The 18718-nt window shown below is 46.3% G+C and overlaps 2 protein-coding genes across 5 annotated transcripts in view; both read left to right on the forward strand.

Annotated features, from left to right (window-relative positions):
* Window positions 1-12177, forward strand: part of osgep (O-sialoglycoprotein endopeptidase) — an 82279-nt gene extending 70102 nt beyond the window's left edge. For 3 of the 4 annotated variants that reach the window (XM_067978533.1, XM_067978532.1, XM_067978530.1), the window contains 3 exons: window positions 1566-1641; window positions 11149-11247; window positions 11894-12177. In XM_067978533.1, coding sequence (XP_067834634.1) covers window positions 1566-1641; window positions 11149-11247; window positions 11894-11933 — 215 coding nt within the window. In that variant the 3' untranslated portion in view covers window positions 11934-12177. Of the gene's footprint in view, window positions 1-1565; window positions 1642-11148; window positions 11248-11706; window positions 11873-11893 lie in introns of those variants that run through there. The other variant, XM_067978531.1, reaches the window with a different exon arrangement.
* Window positions 12178-12682: 505 nt separating this feature from the next.
* LOC137311216 (type 1 phosphatidylinositol 4,5-bisphosphate 4-phosphatase-like) overlaps window positions 12683-18718 on the forward strand; it is a 40832-nt gene continuing 34796 nt past the window's right edge. Inside the window, exon 1 of the mRNA XM_067978534.1 lies at window positions 12683-12854. Within this exon, the coding sequence (XP_067834635.1) occupies window positions 12683-12854 (172 nt within the window). The remainder of the gene's footprint in view (window positions 12855-18718) is intronic.

Below are 18718 nucleotides of genomic sequence, written 5' to 3' on the forward strand. Positions count from 1 at the left end.
TGCCCTCTAGTTCTAGACTCTCCAGCCAGGGGAAACAATCTCTCAGCATCTACCCTGTCAAGCCCTCTCAGAATCTTGTATGTTTCAATGAGATTACCTCTCATTCTTCTGAACTCCAGAGAGTATAGACCCATTCTACTCAACCTCTCTTCATTGGACAACCCTCTCATCCCAGGAATTAATCTAGTGAACTTTTGTTGCACCGCCTCTAAGGCAAGTATATCCTTCCTTAGATAAGGAGACCAAAACTGTACACAGTACTCCAGGTGAGGACTCACCAAATCCCTCTGAACACCAACATTTAATAGTTTCTCACCATTTAAAAAAATTCTGTTTTTCTATTCTTCCTACCAAAGTGAATAACCTCACATTTCCCCACATTATACTCCATCTGCCACCTTCTTGCCCACTCACTTAACCTGTCTATATCCCTTTGCAGACTCTGTGTCCTCTTCACAGCTTACTTTCCCACCTAGCTTTGTATCGTCAGCAAACTTGGAAACATTACACTCGGTCCCTTCATCTAAGTCATTAATATAGATTGTAAATAGCTGAGGCCCAAGCACTGATCCTTGCGATACCCCACTAGTTACAGCCTGCCAACCTGAGAATGACCCGTTTATCCCTACTCTCTGTTTTCTGTCCATTAACCAATCCTCTATCCATGCTAATATATTACCCCCAACCCCATGAGCCCATACCCTGCGTAGCATCCTTTTATGTGGCACCTTATCAAATGCCTTTTGAAAATCCAAATATACTACATCCACTGGTTCCCCTTTATCTACCCTGCTTGTTACATCCTCAAAAAACTCTAATAAATTTGTCAAACACAATTTCCCTTTCATAAAACCATGTTGACTCTGCCTAATCATATTATGATTTTCTAAATGCCCTGTTACCACTTCCTTAATAATGGATTCCAGGATTTTCCCGCCGACTGATGTCAGGATAACTGGCCTGTCGTTCCCTGTTTTCTCTCTCCCTCCTTTCTTGAATAACGGGGTTACATTTGCTTCCTTCCAAACTGCTGGGACCGTTCTAGAATCTAGAGAATTTTGGAAGATCATAACCAATGCGTCCACTATCTCTGCAGCCACTTCTTTTAGAGCCGACAGATGTAGGCCATCAGGTCAGGGGATTTGTCGGCTTTTAGTCCCATTAGTTTCTCAAGTACTTTTTCTCTACTGATATTAATTGTTTTAAGTTCCTCACTCTCATTAGACCCTTGGCTCCCCATTATTTCTGGTTTGCTTTTTGTGTCTTGTACTGTGAAAACAGATACAAAATATTTTTTTAACGTCTCTGGCAGGAGACAGAGAGCTGGACGGGACCAACATGCTCAAGGGTCTTAGAGGAGGTTAGGGATTGGTTGGCAGCTGGCGATTGCTGGGGTTGACGTTGCTTTTTTTGGTGATGATGGGGGAGACAGACACTACCTGAGCTAAGGGACCTATTAACAATGGCCAAAAGCAGGAGGACCAGGAAATTACATTGAGCAGTTGGGATTTGCACAGTCCTGTTTTAGTCCTTTGTAACCGCATGCATTGTGCTCTTCCCTCCAGGCAATCTGCGCTTGCAAAAGATGATGGCAGTAATGTGCGAGGAACGAGATGCCAAGCTCTTTGCGACAGATGAAAGGTCAGTTTTATGGTTCGAACGTACTTGGGCCTGACCGGGTATCAAATTGTATGGCCTGTCTATTCCTCATTCCCTACCTTTGATCAGCATCCTTGTCGAAGCCTGATATATTTATTGGCTTGTACACCACCTATCCTGAAGGCACTGACTGGCTGGGATCCACACTCAATGCCCTCCCCCCTCTTGTGGTATCACACCTAAAATGATGGGTGCCAACATCTGGCGCTAAACAGTGAATATCTGCAAAACACTCAACCCTCGAGAGCGATCCCTCAGCCTCCTCCCAGGGAGGGTCGTCGCGGGCAGGCGATTTCTCCTCTGTGCTCTGGGAAGCTGATCTGACTCCCTCGCTGCTGCTTCTGGTTGACGTTCAATAATTCAGCCCAGACCAGGGTTCCTACCTGGGAGATCAGGAGGCAGCACACCATCGGGACCCCACCTGTGCTTTCTGCAGCTTGTATGCTGTCCTGTGCTGCTAATATACTGCATAGAGTCAATAACGCCTGTTGTGGGAAAATCACCACTCGGAGTCAGACTTAAAGATTCAACATGCAGTTTATTGGACAAAGTACTTTGGGAGAAGAACTGGACGCTCCGCAGCGCACGCAACTACCTTCTCAACTTCAAAATGGTTGTCATGCTTTTTTATACCTTTGAAATACAGATTTTCAGTAGCTATTACATCATTAGTCTTTATTAGTGTACACATTCGCCAATTAGGCCCGCACAGCAACCACAGACCTCCAATCACATTAAAACAACTGTTATCACCTTAAGACAGTATGGGCTTTGTCTATTCAGTCTGGTTCTGTAGTTTTTATCAGCTCGTTGTGAAATGTCTTTTGTATTCCCAGACTGTAAGTCAGTTTTCAGAATATACAAACTCAGCACTTTAACTGTCTTTCCCACAGTCACAGAATCCATTTTGTTTAGTAGAGTCCATTTTGTTTAGTAGTCATATGTTATGTTTAAGCTTTTACTTAGGGTTAGTCTGGTCTGCACAAAGCGCATTTCAGTGTGGTCTTGGGGCAATGACCGCAGCCATGCACACAATAGTCACTTCATCTTTGCCTTTAACCCAACAGCCCAAATTTTACCCTAACAGACCCCCCTTTTGGTCATGATTATGGCTTAATAATCATTGAGACCAATACCGATAAAGTCCATGCAACATTGGTCCGGCACTTAATACACAGCCTTTCGGGTATTTATCTTCCGTGATGTTCTGTGCGTATGCCTAACCCGTAACTCTCAGGTTACATGTTACAGATTTTGGGTGCAAAGTGCCCTATCTTTATGCTATTCGGCTGTTGAGGTGGCACATACGCATTTCTGTTGTAAATTATCCCACCCTGTGCTTCTGGGCTGTGTCCAACACTATGTGGACATACAGTGACAGCATGTCTAGTAACACATCCCTTTAATTTTGTTCCAGCCAATTCCCTTTAAAAAAAAATTTTCAGCATATGGTAACATATTGTGATGGGATATGTGCATTCCGTCCTTCATTACCCCAATATTCTGTACTTGTTACACCTCTCGTCCCTGGGTTTCGGGTGCCATCACCAGTATTACTAGTACCAACCCTAGGAGCCCTCCTCCGTCAGGTTTACACTCCACTTGAGTGGGGTACACTCGCACCATTGCCCTGAATTGGCAAGGGGTGATATTCTTGTTTGGTAACAGCCGGTTGGAGGTACCACCTCCATCATGCCCACAGGTCAGGCTCACCCTCAGTTTGTTGATTCGTTATCCATAAGGGTACTTCCCCTGCCTGTATCTGGGCTAGGTTCTCTCGTGTCTGTTCCACAATCCAGTTACCATATGTACTGCAGATGTCATTAGCAGCCGCCTGCTAAGATACGTTATATTCGTCTTTTATTAATTTATTAATGGTTTGGGCTTGTGTTTCTAGCACTGTAGCTATCCTGTGCAAATGTATGATCAGTATTTGATCCTTAGACAATTCCTTATCTGTATTTTCATTTATTTTTTTAAAAATATCTTTAATGCGAGACCCTAAATCTCTGACCTTTTGATCTAATGTTGCCAAACTAATGTTACTGTCCGATACAATATTTACAGTCAGCTCCAATATCCCAAAAATTGTTTATTTTATGTAATTTCTTCTTGAACCGCTTTTATTTCCCAAAATATCCCACTACATTGTGCCCGAGTCCCTTCTATCATTTCACAATTATCCCAACTTGAGAGCAGTATTGTTGGACTGACAGGATTTGTCAATGTAAAATTTTTCTTCCCTCCCAAAAAGAATTCTTGATGCACAGCATTCAATAGGAACCATTTAGACTGGACTTCTTTTATTTTAAAATATAATTTGATTATCCCCTTAAATTACAAGTACATTTTTCTCCTCGAGTGCTTGAATAGCAACTCATATAAATTTTTCTTATCAATTCCAATTTCAGAAACAAATTATGTCCAGGCTTTGTGGATTTTATAGTCGAGATGAAGTGCTCATAATTAATTTTGGATGTAACTCCCATATCTTCCCACCTCGAGCACTCTGTCTCAGAAGACAATAAATGGGTTAAAACAAAACAAATCAAAATGTTTTCAAAAGAAGAGAATCAGGTTGATATCACCACGTTGTGACATTTGGTATCTGCTGATGTCTGCAGCTAAAGTCTTAAATCTTTAACATCACTGGATCGTTTCATGCACCAAATTTGTCCAGCAAAGGTTGCATCGTAACTTTGTAACTACTCTTGGTAATCCTGCACCATCAACACTCACGTGGTCTCAATAACCAGGGTCACCTGTTTTAAAAGAAACACAGAAAATCCATTGCGGCTCTTCTTGAGAGCCCAAGGGGTTAATTTGTCAAATCATCATTTATTATTTATTTTGTCCAAAGGAATAATCCCTTTACCCGAAACCAAATCAGAAAACAAAACAGGAGAGAGAAATTGCCTAGTCTCTTTCTCTCTCTCCCTGGAGCACACAGCCTGTCTGAAATAAACACTGTCTCTCCCACATACAGATGTACGTAGGACTGCAGATTGGAATTCCCAACTCCAAGTCCTAATCTCTGTGTTTTCAAGATGTACAAATCTATCTCTTTTACGATGTCCACCTCCATTCCATGTCTCGCTTTGTTTTAACACTTGAGTTAGGAGGTGTTGAGATAATTGTTGAATTTTCTTAGTATTCTCAATGCGAGTTATATAATTTGTCAGGGAAGGTCTCCCCTCGTTGGTCAGATTTGTATTGTATCTATTATTCGTGAATAGCCCCCGAACTTGTCGAAGTTCCTTATCATACTGTGGCGGGGTAAAACTGATAGGCGTTTAGTACCCTGTGTCAGTACATAGCTCAAGTAATAGACTTCCAATTGTCTAACCTATGCTTTCTTTTGATACGATTTGTTTTACATTTCTTTCTTATCAATTTTTTCCACTGTAGCATTGTCTGGGTGCCTTTGGCATTTCCGAGTAATTGGGTCAACTTTAATAATATAACCTATACCAATTGTTACCTCATGTTCAACCTGTGTTCTGGGCAAGCCTCAGACAGTTCTCAACCGACTGGGTCATTTCTATCTGTTTGAACTGCTTGGCATGACAGTCTGGCTTCTTGGGATGGAAGGGGTTAACATTAACTTCACACAGCTTTGACTGAATTTTTTTTCACTTCTCACATTTGTGGATTGCTTTCACTTTATCTTTTTCACACTATTTTTGAGATTTATTTTAATCATAGTGTTTAATCAATCACAATAGCACAAAATGCTTTGAAGATCAGTTTAATTTATAACTAGAGATCATCCTGCAATTGTAACTTGTAATTCTTTAAATCTGCACTTTATCTTTCTTTACAATTAAAACCTCATTTTGTCTTGGTGAATTGGAAACAGATATCGGTGTCCTTGGGAAGGTTAAACTTTTCTAAGCATACGTCAACGTAATTTTCACATAAATTCTTTTTTTTTTAAAAATTCATACCGGGAAACAACATCTCCCATCGTACATTTTAGTTTATAGTTAGTCTTCATAAGTTTTATAATTTGCTCGTCATACACAACTATAGCTTTCCAATTCATTTTTTAAAATACTTTTAGTGGGTATGATTGTGACCAACTCTCCGAGCTGTTCCAGCTTTCCAACATTTCCTATCACGGTGATACCAGATAGCTTTTTTTTATATCTGTCCCGTTATTTTTTTTTTTAACCTTTTTTTTAACCACAGCCAATCACAAGATAAAAATTCAAAATGCCAATTTTTAGAAGATCCCATGTCTGGAATTTGACATGCTCACATTTTATAAGAATCAGAATTTAATCGGTCACTTAACCTCAATAACTCCAATTTTAATTCAGCAATATCAGAATTAAACACAAGACAAAACACAAACAAAAGAAGAAAACACGTAAGATGCAGTAAGAAGGGGGCGTGGCCCACAACACCGAAAAAAAACCACTCACAATCAGGACAGGCTTTTTAAAGAGACAGTACACCCTTTCTTTTCCGGGTCTCTGTCTTTTAAACATTTTAATTGATTCTTTTTTCTAATTCCCTTATCCTAGTTTCTCATTCCCTAATTTTATCCTTATCTTCGCTCCACTTTCTAGTGGAGGTGCCTACTTGTCCTATTAGTCCAGCTAGTTGGTGGACTAGTAATACTCCTGCCTTTTTTTGTTCTATCCTTCTTTTCCCCATCTATCCACTTTCTCTGTTGTTCTAAGGTCTGAGAAACATCCCAGCCATCCTTTTGCATCTGCTTAATCAACGAGTGTCTATCTGTCATATACTTCTCAATAAGGGAACCCGCAGGTCCCCATCTAGGTTGTTCACTTGTCATCTTTAATTGCTGTGTCCTGATCTCGCTATATCTTTCGGGTCCCGGTCTTTCACACCGGACTTTCTTTTCTCAAACTTTCTGCCTCCAGCCTCAATCCCCGGTCTATGCCGGTATTGTCGGACTCTGCCGACCTTAATCCCCGGTCGATGCCGGTATTGCTGGAATCTTTTCTCTCAAACTTTCGGGTCCCGGTACCGGACTTTGCCGGTCTCCTAATCCCCGATCTATGTCGGTATTGCTGCCGTACGCCCAGCGTTAATCCCCGGTCTATGCCGGAATCACCGGACTTTCTTTTCTTTCCCAACACTCTGAAACTTTCTAACTCCCAGCCCCAACTCCACTCCAGATTTTACTTTCAGTTGCAACTATATACTCACGGCCACAATTACCAGTTTGGTAATGTGCTTCCTCGCATGGAGTTCGGCTCCAGGTTCAGGTGATCAGATAGTACACATCGTAAATTAACTTATGCTCTAACATATGCTCTAATCTCTGCGTTTGTTCGCCACTACAGAGTTTGATACCGGATGGTTCTGGTTACTTGTGCTTCACAATCGCAAGTGCCCCTGTGTCTGCGCCCACTTCAGGGTCCTGACCTTCGCGTGGGGGATCTCCCCTCTTAACAGCCAGTCTAAGGCAGGGCGTCAAAAGAGGCACTTCCTTGTCCTTAGTCGATCAGCACAAGCAACCAGTTCCTGTTTATACCCAACAGTCCCATAAATTCTCTTAACTTACCCCCCGTTTTTAACTGCACTGTTGGCTCAGTCTGACTCCCACAGTTCAATAATCTCTACTCCAGTTCGCTGATCAAGGCCAACCGATCAACTCACTAGCAGTGAGATCCTGCCGACTACGCCAATTTGTTGTGGGAAAATCACCACTCGGAGTCAGACTTAAAGATTCAACATGCAGTTTATTGGACAAAGTACTTTGGGAGAAGAACTGGACGCTCCGCAGCGCACGCAACTACCTTCTCAACTTCAAAATGGTTGTCATGCTTTTTTATACCTTTGAAATACAGATTTTCAGTAGCTATTACATCATTAGTCTTTATTAGTGTACACATTCGCCAATTAGGCCCGCACAGCAACCACGGACCTCCAATCACATTAAAACAACTGTTATCACCTTAAGACAGTATGGGCTTTGTCTATTCAGTCTGGTTCTGTAGTTTTTATCAGCTCGTTGTGAAATGTCTTTTGTATTCCCAGACTGTAAGTCAGTTTTCGGAATATACAAACTCAGCACTTTAACTGTCTTTCCCACAGTCACAGAATCCATTTTGTTTAGTAGAGTCCATTTTGTTTAGTAGTCATATGTTATGTTTAAGCTTTTACTTAGGGTTAGTCTGGTCTGCACAAAGCGCATTTCAGTGTGGTCTTGGGGTAATGACCGCAGCCATGCACACAAGTCACTTCATCTTTGCCTTTAACCCAACAGCCCAAATTTTACCCTAACACGCCCGTACACTGTAGTGGATTTGTAGTGTCCGTTACAGTTATGAGTCTGTATTGTCCTTATATGGGGATAGGCCTGTAATGTCCATATCTTGGAATAGATCTGTAATGTCCATATATTGGATAGTCCTGCAATGTCCACATACTGAGATAGGCCTGTAATGTCCATATACTGGGATAGGCCTGTAATGTCCATATATTGGGATAGGCCATGCCCATATATTGGGATAGGTCTGTAATGCCCATATATTGGGATCGGCCTGTAATGTTCATATACTGGGATAGGCCAGTAATGGTCATACACTGGGATAGGCCAGTAATGTCCATATACTGGGATAGCCCTGTAATGTTCATATATTGGGATAGGCCTGTAATGCCCATATATTGGGATAGCCCTGTAATGTTCATATACTGGGATAGGCCAGTAATGTTCATATACTGGGATAGGCCAGTAATGTCCATATACTGGGATAGCCCTGTAATGTCCATATACTGGGATAGGCCAGTAATGGTCATATACTGGGATAGGCCTGTAATGTCCATATATTGGGATAGGCCTGTAATGCCCATATATTGGGATAAGTCTGTAATGCCCATATATTGGGATAGGCCTGTAATGCCCATATATTGGGATAGGTCTGTAATGCCCATATATTGGGATAGGCCTGTAATGCCCATATACTGGGATAAGCCAGTAATGTTCATATACTGGGCTAGGCCTGTAATGCCCATATACTGGGATAAGCCAGTAATGGTCATATACTGGGATAGACCTGTAATGTCCATATGTTGGGATAGGCCTGTAATGCCCATATATTGGGCAATTTTCCACATTGTCGGGTGGATGCCAGTGTTGTAGCTGTACTGGAACAGCTTGGCTAGAGGCGCAGCTAGTTCTGGAGCACAAGTCTTCAGCACTACAGCTGGGATGTTGTCGGGGCCCATAGCCTTTGCTGTATCCAATGCACTCAGCCGTTTCTTGATATCACGTGGAGTGAATCGAATTGGCCGAAGACTGGCTTCCGTGATGGTGGGGATATCGGGAGGAGGCTGAGATGGATTATCCACTCGGCACTTCTGGCTGAAGATGGTTGCAAACGCTTCAGCCTTGTCTTTTGCACTCACGTGCTGGACTCCGCCATCATTGAGAATGGGGATGTTTGCAGAGCCTCCTCCTCCCGTTAGTTGTTTAATTGTCCACCACCATTCATGACTGGATGTGGCAGGACTGCAGAGCTTTGATCTGATCCGTTGGTTGTGGAATCGCTTAGCTCTGTCTATAGCTTGTTGCTTCCGCTGTTTAGCATGCATGTAGTCCTGAGTTGTAGCTTCACCAGGTTGGCACCTCATTTTTAGGTACGCCTGGTGCTGCTCCTGGCATGCTCTTCTACACTCCTCATTGAACCAGGGTTGATCCCCTGGCTTGTTGGTAATGGTAGAGTGAGGAATATGCCGGGCCATGAGGTTACAGATTGTGCTGGAATACAATTCTGCTGCTGCTGATGGCCCACAGCGCCTCATGGATGCCCAGTTTTGAGCTGCTAGATCTGTTCTGAATCTATCCCATTTAGCACGGTGGTAGTGCCACACAACACGTTGGATGGTGTCCTCAGTGCGAAGACGGGATTTCATCTCCACGAGGACTGTGCGGTGGTCACTCCTACCAATACTGTCATGGACAGATGCATTTGCGACAGATAGATTGGTGAGGACGAGGTCAAGTAAGTTTTTCCCTCGTGTTGGTTCGCTCACCACCTGCCACAGGCCCAGTCTAGCAGCTATGTCCTTCAGGACTCGGCCAGCTCGGTCAGTAGTGGTGCTACCGAGCCACTCTTGGTGATGGACATTGAAGTCCCCCACCCAGAGTACGTTTTGTGCCCTTGCTACCCTCAGTGCTTCCTCCAAGTGGTGTTCAACATGGAGGAGGACTGATTCATCAGCTGAGGGAGGACGGTAGGTGGTAATCAGCAGGAGGTTTCCTTGCCCATGTTTGACCTGATGCCATGAGATTTCATGGGGTCCAGAGTCAATGTTGAGGACTCCCAGGGCCACTCCCTCCTGACTGTATATCACTGTACCGCCACCTCTGGTGGGTCTGTCCTGCCGGTGGGACAGGACATACCCAGGGATGGTGATGGAAGAGTCTGGGACGTTGGCTGAAAGATATGATTCTGTGAGTATGTCTATGTCAGGCTGTTGCTTGACTAGTCTGTGGGACAGCTCTCCCAATTTTGGCACAAGTCCCCAGATGTTAGTAAGGAGCACCTTGCAGGGTCGACTGGGCTTGGTGTTTTGCCGTTGTCGTGTCCGGTGCCTGGTGGTCCGATGCCGGGTGGTCCGTCCGGTTTTATTCTTATTATGACTTTTCGTAGCGAGATTTTACAACTGAGTGGCTTGTTAGGCCATTTCAGAGGGCAATTAAGAATCAACCACATTGCTGTGGGTCTGGAGTCACATATAGGCCAGACCGGGTAAGGGCGGCAGGCTTCCTTCCCTAAAGGACATTAGTGAACCAGATGGGTTTTTACGACAATCCGGTAGTTTCATGGCCATCATTACTGATACTAGTATTTTAATTCCAGATTTTTATTTAATTAATTGAATAGGGATAGGCCTGTAATGCCCATATATTGGGATAGGCCTGTACTGTCCATATACTGGGATAGGCCCGTAATGTCCATATATATATATATATATATATATTTATCAAGGCAGCATTTAACCGAGTGTGGCATCAAGGAGCCCTAGTGAAATTGAAGCCAATGGGAATCAGGGGGAAAACTCTCCAGTGGCTGGAGTCATACCTGGCACAAAGGAAGATGGTAGTGCTTGTTGTCGGATATCTTTGTTATTCATTCATGGGATGTGGGCGTCGCTGGAGACGGTCATTGCCTGGCACTTGTCTGGCGCGAATGTTACTTGCCACTTATCAGCCCAAGCCTGGATGTTGTCCAGGTCTTGCTGCATGCGGGCACGGGCTGCTTCATTATCTGAGGGGTTGCGAATGGAACTAAACACTGTGCAATCATCAGCAAACATCCCCATTTCTGACCTTATGGTGGAGGGAAGGTCATTGATGAAGCAGCTGAAGATGGTTGGGCCTCGGACACTGCCCTGAGGAACTCCGGCAGCAATGCCCTGGGGCTGAGATGATTGGCCTCCAACAACCACTCCATATTTCTCCTGATGTTGGTGCTGCTGGTTGACTGTCACTCTCTTTGTTCCCAGGTTCTGTATTGATAATGGCGCTATGATAGCCCAGGCGGGATGGGAGATGTTCCGCGCAGGCCACGTGACTGCACTGCAGGATTCCTGGATCACTCAGAGGTAAAGGCCTGATTTACTTCCCCAGCTGTTGCCCATGGGCAGGTGTGCAACCGTACAGGTCACTGCCTGCTCAGGAAGGTCGAAGGGCATTGTGAGGAAGAGAATTTCCTTTATAGAATCTCACAGCACAGAAGGAGGTCATTCGGCCCATCGTGCCTGTGCTGGCTCTCCAAGAGCTGTCCAATTAGTCCTACTCCCCCCTGCTCTTTCCTCACAGCCCTGTAAATGTTTCCACTTGAAGTATTTATACAACTGCCTTTTGAAAGTTCCCATGGAATCTGCTTCCACCAGTTAGTTAGGGTTGGAGTTAATATATTAAGTAATAACATTAACTAACGCTAACCCTAGTAACAGCCTCGGTCATTTTTTGACTGTTCTTGGAACGTGACTTATTTTGTGCTTTTAATTGATATTGATCTGTGTGGTTTTACTTGTTGGCGTTCATTGTGCTTGCCACAGATTGACGCGTTGAGCCGTCCCATTCAATCGCAGGGCTTATCATCCCTTGCTCTGGGACGAGGAGCTTCTTGTGGTGGGGTTGTTGGAGTTCCTGTAGCAAGCCGAGAGGCTGAGCTCAAACTTCAGGGTACCTGTGTTCTTCCATGTGGGGAAATGAACGACTGGTCTGCCTGCTCTCTGTCTGCAGGTACAGGACAGATGAAGTGGAAGTCACCTGGCGGGATTAAACGGTGCCTTTTCCCGTTGGTTCAATCTGCGTAACACGGTGAGAAGAAAGCCATGGCTACCTGTGAGAGTGAGAGGACAGATCGGACCAGAACATTTTGAGATACATCTTCGCCACTTCTAACTGATTGATTGTTCAGACGGTCTCAGCAATATCCCTGTGAGCAACTGGTCAATCGAGTGTCTGCACTATGTTCCATTGCGTTAACTGTCAAATCAATGTCAAGAATAAAAGAATAAAATATATTTTTTTAAAGTGAGGGGAGAGAAAAAAATCTCCCCGACACAGAGAGGTTCTGAGGTAAAGCTTCTCTGGTGCCAGTGGGAGCAAACTCTGAGCCAGTGGGAGGGGAAACCGGTGCCAGTGGGAGGGGAAACCGGTGCCAGTGGGAGGGGAAGCCGGTGCCAGTGGGAGCAAACTCTGAGCCAGTGGGAGGGGAAACCGGTGCCAGTGGGAGGGGAAGCCGGTGCCAGTGGGAGCAAACTCTGAGCCAGTGGGAGGGGAAACCGGTGCCAGTGGGAGGGGAAACCGGTGCCAGTGGGAGGGGAAGCCGGTGCCAGTGGGAGCAAACTCTGAGCCAGTGGGAGGGGAAACCGGTGCCAGTGGGAGGGGAAGCCGGTGCCAGTGGGAGGGGAAGCCGGTGCCAGTGGGAGGGGAAGCCGGTGCCAGTGGGAGGGGAAGCCGGTGCCAGTGGGAGGGGAAGCCGGTGCCAGTGGGAGGAGAAGCCCGTGGACAAGAAACCCGTCGACAATGAGAAGCAAACAGATGCCACTAAAAGAGAAACTTGGAGCCAGTGGCTGGGAATCCCAGCACCAATCTGACAAAAACCCAGTTGCAGTGAGATGGAAATCAAGATCCAGTGGGAGAGACACCTACTGCCACTCGGAGAAAAAACAGCCAGTAAGAGAGATACATGGTGCCAGTGAGAGAGAAGCCGGGGCCAGATGGGAGAGAATTAAATCAATGGAGGGGAGAGGATTAAACAAGCAGTGCGTGTGGGGGAGGGAGAGAGACAGTAGGCTCGATTTTCGCACCTGCAATCGGGTGCGTTCGCGGTTGGGCGGGCTGCGAAAATCCGGGATTCCTGGGGCGGGTCTGGAGCCCGGCTCCAACCCGCCCACTTCTGGGTTTCCCCAGTGACGTGCTGACATGCGCGCACAGCCCCCGCATGTGGGACTCCCACCGGCAATTAAAGCCGGCAGGATGATCATTTACAAAATTTGACGGACAGTTGAGGTACTTGACAGACCTCATTGAGTAGACATTTTGGCAGGGGTGCAATTTTGAAGGATCCTCAGCATGTTTCCCATGCTGTGGGAAACACTCCCTGTTGGAGCAGATGTGTTTCAGCCAGCAGCCAGTGGGAGGTGCAAAGGATTATTGGACAGGTGGGGGGAATACCTCATTTATTGCAGCAGGGCACTCTGTCACTTCAGGCAAAGTTTTGGCTGCAACACCTTTGTGTTTCCACTCAAAATTCTTACTGCCCACCCAAAACTCTGCTGTGCAAACACATTTACCTACTTTTTGGACCCCCTCAAACTTACACCGTCAGGATGGGGGGGCGCCATGGCTGCATTCACCACTTCATCCGAGGACGAGCAACATCACCAGCCTCGCCAGGCACGGCGTCCACCTCCGCCACGTGGAGCTCCACAACACAGTGCTGCACCACAGGCGCCTGCACAAGAGCACAGAGGGCAACAACAGAGAGAACGACGTCGCAGGAGGCACTGCCCTCGCCACAGGGTCTACAGACCGAGGCTCAGCTTCCTGGACCTCTCCGAGGAGCAGTGCATATGGAGGCTCAGAATCAGTCGCCAGGTAGTCGCAGACATCTGCAGTTTCCTTCATGCCGAGCTGCTCCCGGCTGGGCCCGAGCAGCATCTTCTTACCTTTCACTGTCGAAGTCATCACTGCCCACTCAACTTCTTCGCCTCCGGATCATTCCAGGGTGCCAACGGGGACATCGCTGGGGTCTCTCAGTCCTCTGCACATAAGTGCATAAGGTAGGTCACAGACGGCTTGTTACGCAGGGCCTCGCACTACATCAACTTCCCCATGGACGACCTCAGCCAGACAGAGAGGGCAGTGGGATACCACGCTGTGTCTGGCTTCCCAAGGGTGCAGGGTGTAATGGATTGCACCCATATAGCAATACGAGCACCTCCACACGAGCCAGGACTGTTCATCAACAGGAAGGGCTATCACTCCATCAACACTCAGCTCATCAGTGACCACCGCAAGAGATTCCTTCACATATACGCCAGATACCCTGGCAGCTGCCACGATTCCTTCATCCTAGAATCATAGAAAATCTACAGCACAGAAGGAGGCCATTCAGCCCATCGTGTCCACGCTGGCTGAGAAACGAGCCACCCAGCCTAATCGCACTTTCCAGCACTTGGTCCACAGCCCTGCAGGTCTCGGCTCTTCAGGTGCACATCCAGGTATTTTTTAAATGAGCTGAGGGTTTCTGCCTCTACCACCCTCTCGGGCAGTGAGTTCCAGACCCCCACCATCCTCTGGATGAAAACATTTTTCCTCATTTCCACTCTAATCCTTCTACCAATCACTTTAAATCTATGACCCCTGGTTATTGACCCCTCTGTTAAGGGAAATAGGTCCTCCCTATCCACTCCATCTAAGCCCCTCATAATTTTATACACCTCAATTAAATCTCCCCTCGGCCTCCTTTGTTCCAAGGGAAACAACCCCAGCCTATCCAATCTTTCATCATAGCTAAAATTCTCCAGTCCTGGCAACATCCTCGTAAATCTCCTCTGTATCCTCTCCTCCCTGTAATGCGGTGACCAGAACTGTACCCAGTACTCAAGCTGTGCCCTATCCTGTGTTTTATACAGTTCCAGCATAACATCCCTGCTCTTATATTCTATGCCTCGGCTAATAAAGGAAAGTATCCTATATGCCTTCTTAACCACCTTATCTACCTGTCCGGCTACCTTCAGGGATCTGTGGACATGCTCTCCAAGGTCCCTCACTTCCTCTACACCTCTCAGTATCCTCTCCTCGTTCTTCCCACCGAAACGTATCACTTCGCACTTCTCTGCATTAAATTTCATCTGCCACGTATCCGCCCATTCCACCAGCCTGTCTATATCCTCTTAAAGTCTATCACTATCCTCCTCACTGTTCACTACACTTCCAAGTTTTGTGTCATCTGCAAATTTGGAAATTGTGTCCTGTACACCCAAGTCCAAGTCATTAATATATATCAAGAAAAGCAGTGGTCCCAGCACTGACCCCTGGGGAACCCCACTGTACACCTCCCTCCAGTCCGAAAAACAACCGTTCACCACTACACTCTGTTTCCTGTCACTGAGCCAATTCTGTATCCATGCTGCCATTGCCCCTTTTTATTCCATGGGCTTCAATTTTGCTGACAAGCCTATTATGTGGCACTTTATCAAACAGCTTTTGAAAGTCCATATACACCGCATCCACCGCACTGCCCTCATTGACCCTCTCTATTACCTCATCAAAAAACTCTATCGAGTTAGTTAAACACAATTTGCATTTAACAAATAAGAACATAAGAAATAGGAGCAGGAGTAGGCCAATCGGCCCCTCAAGCCTGCTCCGCCATTCAATAAGATCATGGCTGATCTGATCCTAACCTCAAATCTAAATTCATGTCCAATTTCCTGCCCGCTCCCCGTAACCCCTAATTCCCTTTACTTCTAGGAAACTCTCTATTTCTGTTTTAAATTTATTTAATGATGTAGCTTCCACAGCTTCCTGGGGCAGCAAATTCCACAGACCCACCACCCTCTGAGTGAAGAAGTTTCTCCTCATCTCAGTTTTGAAAGAGCAGCCCCTTATTCTAAGATTATGCCCCCGAGTTCTAGTTTCACCCATCCTTGGGAACATCCTTACCGCATCCACCCGATCAAGCCCCTTCACAATCTTATATGTTTCAATAAGATCGCCTCTCATTCTTCTGAACTCCAATGAGAAGAGTCCCAATCTACTCAACCTCTCCTCATATGTCCGCCCCCTCATCCCCAGGATTAACTGAGTGAACCTTCTTTGTACTACCTCGAGAGCAAGTATGTCTTTTCTTAAGTATGGAGACCAAAACTGTATGCAGTATTCCAGGTGCGGTCTCACCAATACCTTATATAAATGCAGCAATACCTCCCTGTTTTTATATTCTATCCCCCGAGCAATAAAAGCCAACATTCCGTTGGCCTTCTTGATCACCTGCTGCACCTGCATACTAACTTTTTGATTTTCTTGCACTGGGACCCCCAGATCCTTTTGTACTGCAGTACTTTCCAGTTTCTCGCCATTAAGATAATAACTTGCTCTCTGATTTTTCCTGCCAAAGTGCATAACCTCACATTTTCCAATATTGTATTGCATCTGCCAAATCTCCGCCCACTCACCCAGCCTGTCTATATCCCCCTGTAGGTTTTTTATGTCCTCACTCTCCACTTTCCCTCCCATCTTTGTATCATCTGCAAACTTTGATATGTTACACTCGGTCCCCTCCTCCAAATCGTTAATATAGATTGTAAAGAGTTGGGGACCCAGCACCGACCCCTGCGGAACACCACTGGCTACTGGTTGCCAGTCCGAGAATGAACCATTTATCCCAACTCTCTGCTTCCTGTTAGATAACCAATCCTCCACCCATGCCAGAATATTACCCCCAATCCAGTGATTCTTTATCTTGAGCAATAATCTTTTATGTGGCACCTTGTCGAATGCCTTCTGGAAGTCTAAATACACTACGTCCACTGGTTCCCCTTTATCCACCCTGTACGTTATGTCCTCAAAGAACGCAAGCAAATTTGTCAGACATGACTTCCCCTTCGTAAAGCCATGCTGACTTTGTCCTATTAAATTATGTTTATCCAAATGTTCCGCTACTGTCTCCTTAATAATAGACTCCAAAATTTTACCCACCACAGATGTTAGGCTCACTGGTCTATAATTTCCAGCCTTCTGCCTTCTACCCTTTTTAAATAAGGGTGTTACATTAGCAGTTTTCCAATCTGCCGGGACCTTTGCCGAGTCCAGAGAATTTTGGAAAATTATTACCAAAGCATCCACAATCCCTACTGCCACTTCCCTCAAGACCCTAGGATGTAAGCCATCAGGTCCAGGGGATTTATCCGCCTTGAGTCCCATTAATTTACTGAGTACCAATTCCTTAGTGATTTTAATCGTATTTAGCTCCTCCCCCCCCAGAGCCCCCTGTTTGTCCAGTGTTGGGATATTCTTAGTGTCCTCTACCGTAAAGACTGAAACAAAATATTTGTTCAGCATTTTTGCCATCTCCATGTTTCCCACCATTAATTTCCCGGTCTCATCCTCTAAGGGACCTACGTTTGCCTTAGCCACCCTTTTTCTTTTTATAGAACTGCAGAAACTTTTGCTAGTTTATTTTCATAATCTATCTTCCCTTTCTTAATCAATCCTTTAGTTACTTTTTGCTGTCTTTTGAAGCCTTCCCAATCTTCTATCCTCCCACTAAGTTTGGCTACCTTATATGTCCGTGCTGGCTTTCCCTAATAAATCCACACTTGTCCAAGTGACTGTTAATTTTGTCCCAGATTATTGTTTCTAAAAGTTTCCCCACCACCGAGGTTAAACCCAGCTTGTAGTTGCTGGGTTTATCTATACACCCTTTAGGGAAGGGATTCCAGAGCTAAGGGCCTAGGCAGCTGAAGGCACGGCCGCCAGCGATTAAAATCGCTCCACCATTGGCCAGAATTGGAGGAGCGCAGAGATCTCAGAGGGTTGTAGGGCTGGAGGAGGTTACAGAGATAGGGAGGGGCGAGGGCCATGGAGGGAACATGAGGATGAGAATTTTAAAATCAAGGCGTTCCCGGACCGGGAGCCAATGTAGGTCAGCGAGCACAGGGGATGATGGGTGAACGGGACTTGGTGCGAGTTAGGATACGGGCAGGAGGATGGGAGACCAGCCAGGAGAGCATTGGAATAGTCCAGTGTGGAGGTGACAAAGGCATGGATGAGGGTTTCAGCAGCAGATGAGCTGAAGCAGGGGCGGAGACGGACGATGTTACGGAGGAGGAAGTAGGCAGTCTTGGTGATGGAGTGGATATCAGGTCGGAAGCTCATCTCAGGGTCAAACAGGACGCTTAGGTTGCTGCCAGCTGTGGTCGTCCCCATCTTGGTAATCACACCAACTGTGTTGGGCTGCTGCTAGACCGACACACCAAACGATCTGGTAGCTCTTCCTTTGTTGGTTGTGAGCAATAAGACGTAAAGCACAGAGAGAGGCATCTGCAGGCAGGCAACAGACAACTTCAAAACAGTGAGTCTGACAAGGACATGCTGCAGGGGGGGGACTCGGCGAGCGAAGGGTCCCACCGATGAGGGGGAGACTCGGGGAGTGAAGGGGACCCACTGATGAGGGGGAGACTGGGGGAGTGAAGGGGACCCACTGATGAGGGGGAGACTCGGGGAGTGAAGGGGACCCACTGACATGGGGGAGACTCGGCGAGTGAAGGGGACCCACTGATGAGGGGGAGACTCGGGGAGTGAAGGGAACCCACCGATGAGGGGGAGACTTGGGGAGTGAAGGGGACCCACTGATGAGGGGGAGACTCGGGGAGTGAAGGGGACCCACTGACATGGGGGAGACTCGGGGAGTGAAGGGGACCCACTGATGAAGGAGAGACTCGGGGAGTGAAGGGGACCCACTGATGAGGGGGAGACTCGGCGAGTGAAGGGGACCCACTGATGAAGGAGAGACTCGGGGAGTGAAGGGGACCCACTGATGAGGGGGAGACT

This window comes from Heptranchias perlo, unplaced genomic scaffold (genome assembly GCF_035084215.1).
Source record: "Heptranchias perlo isolate sHepPer1 unplaced genomic scaffold, sHepPer1.hap1 HAP1_SCAFFOLD_306, whole genome shotgun sequence".
NCBI classification, from domain to species: domain Eukaryota; kingdom Metazoa; phylum Chordata; class Chondrichthyes; order Hexanchiformes; family Hexanchidae; genus Heptranchias; species Heptranchias perlo.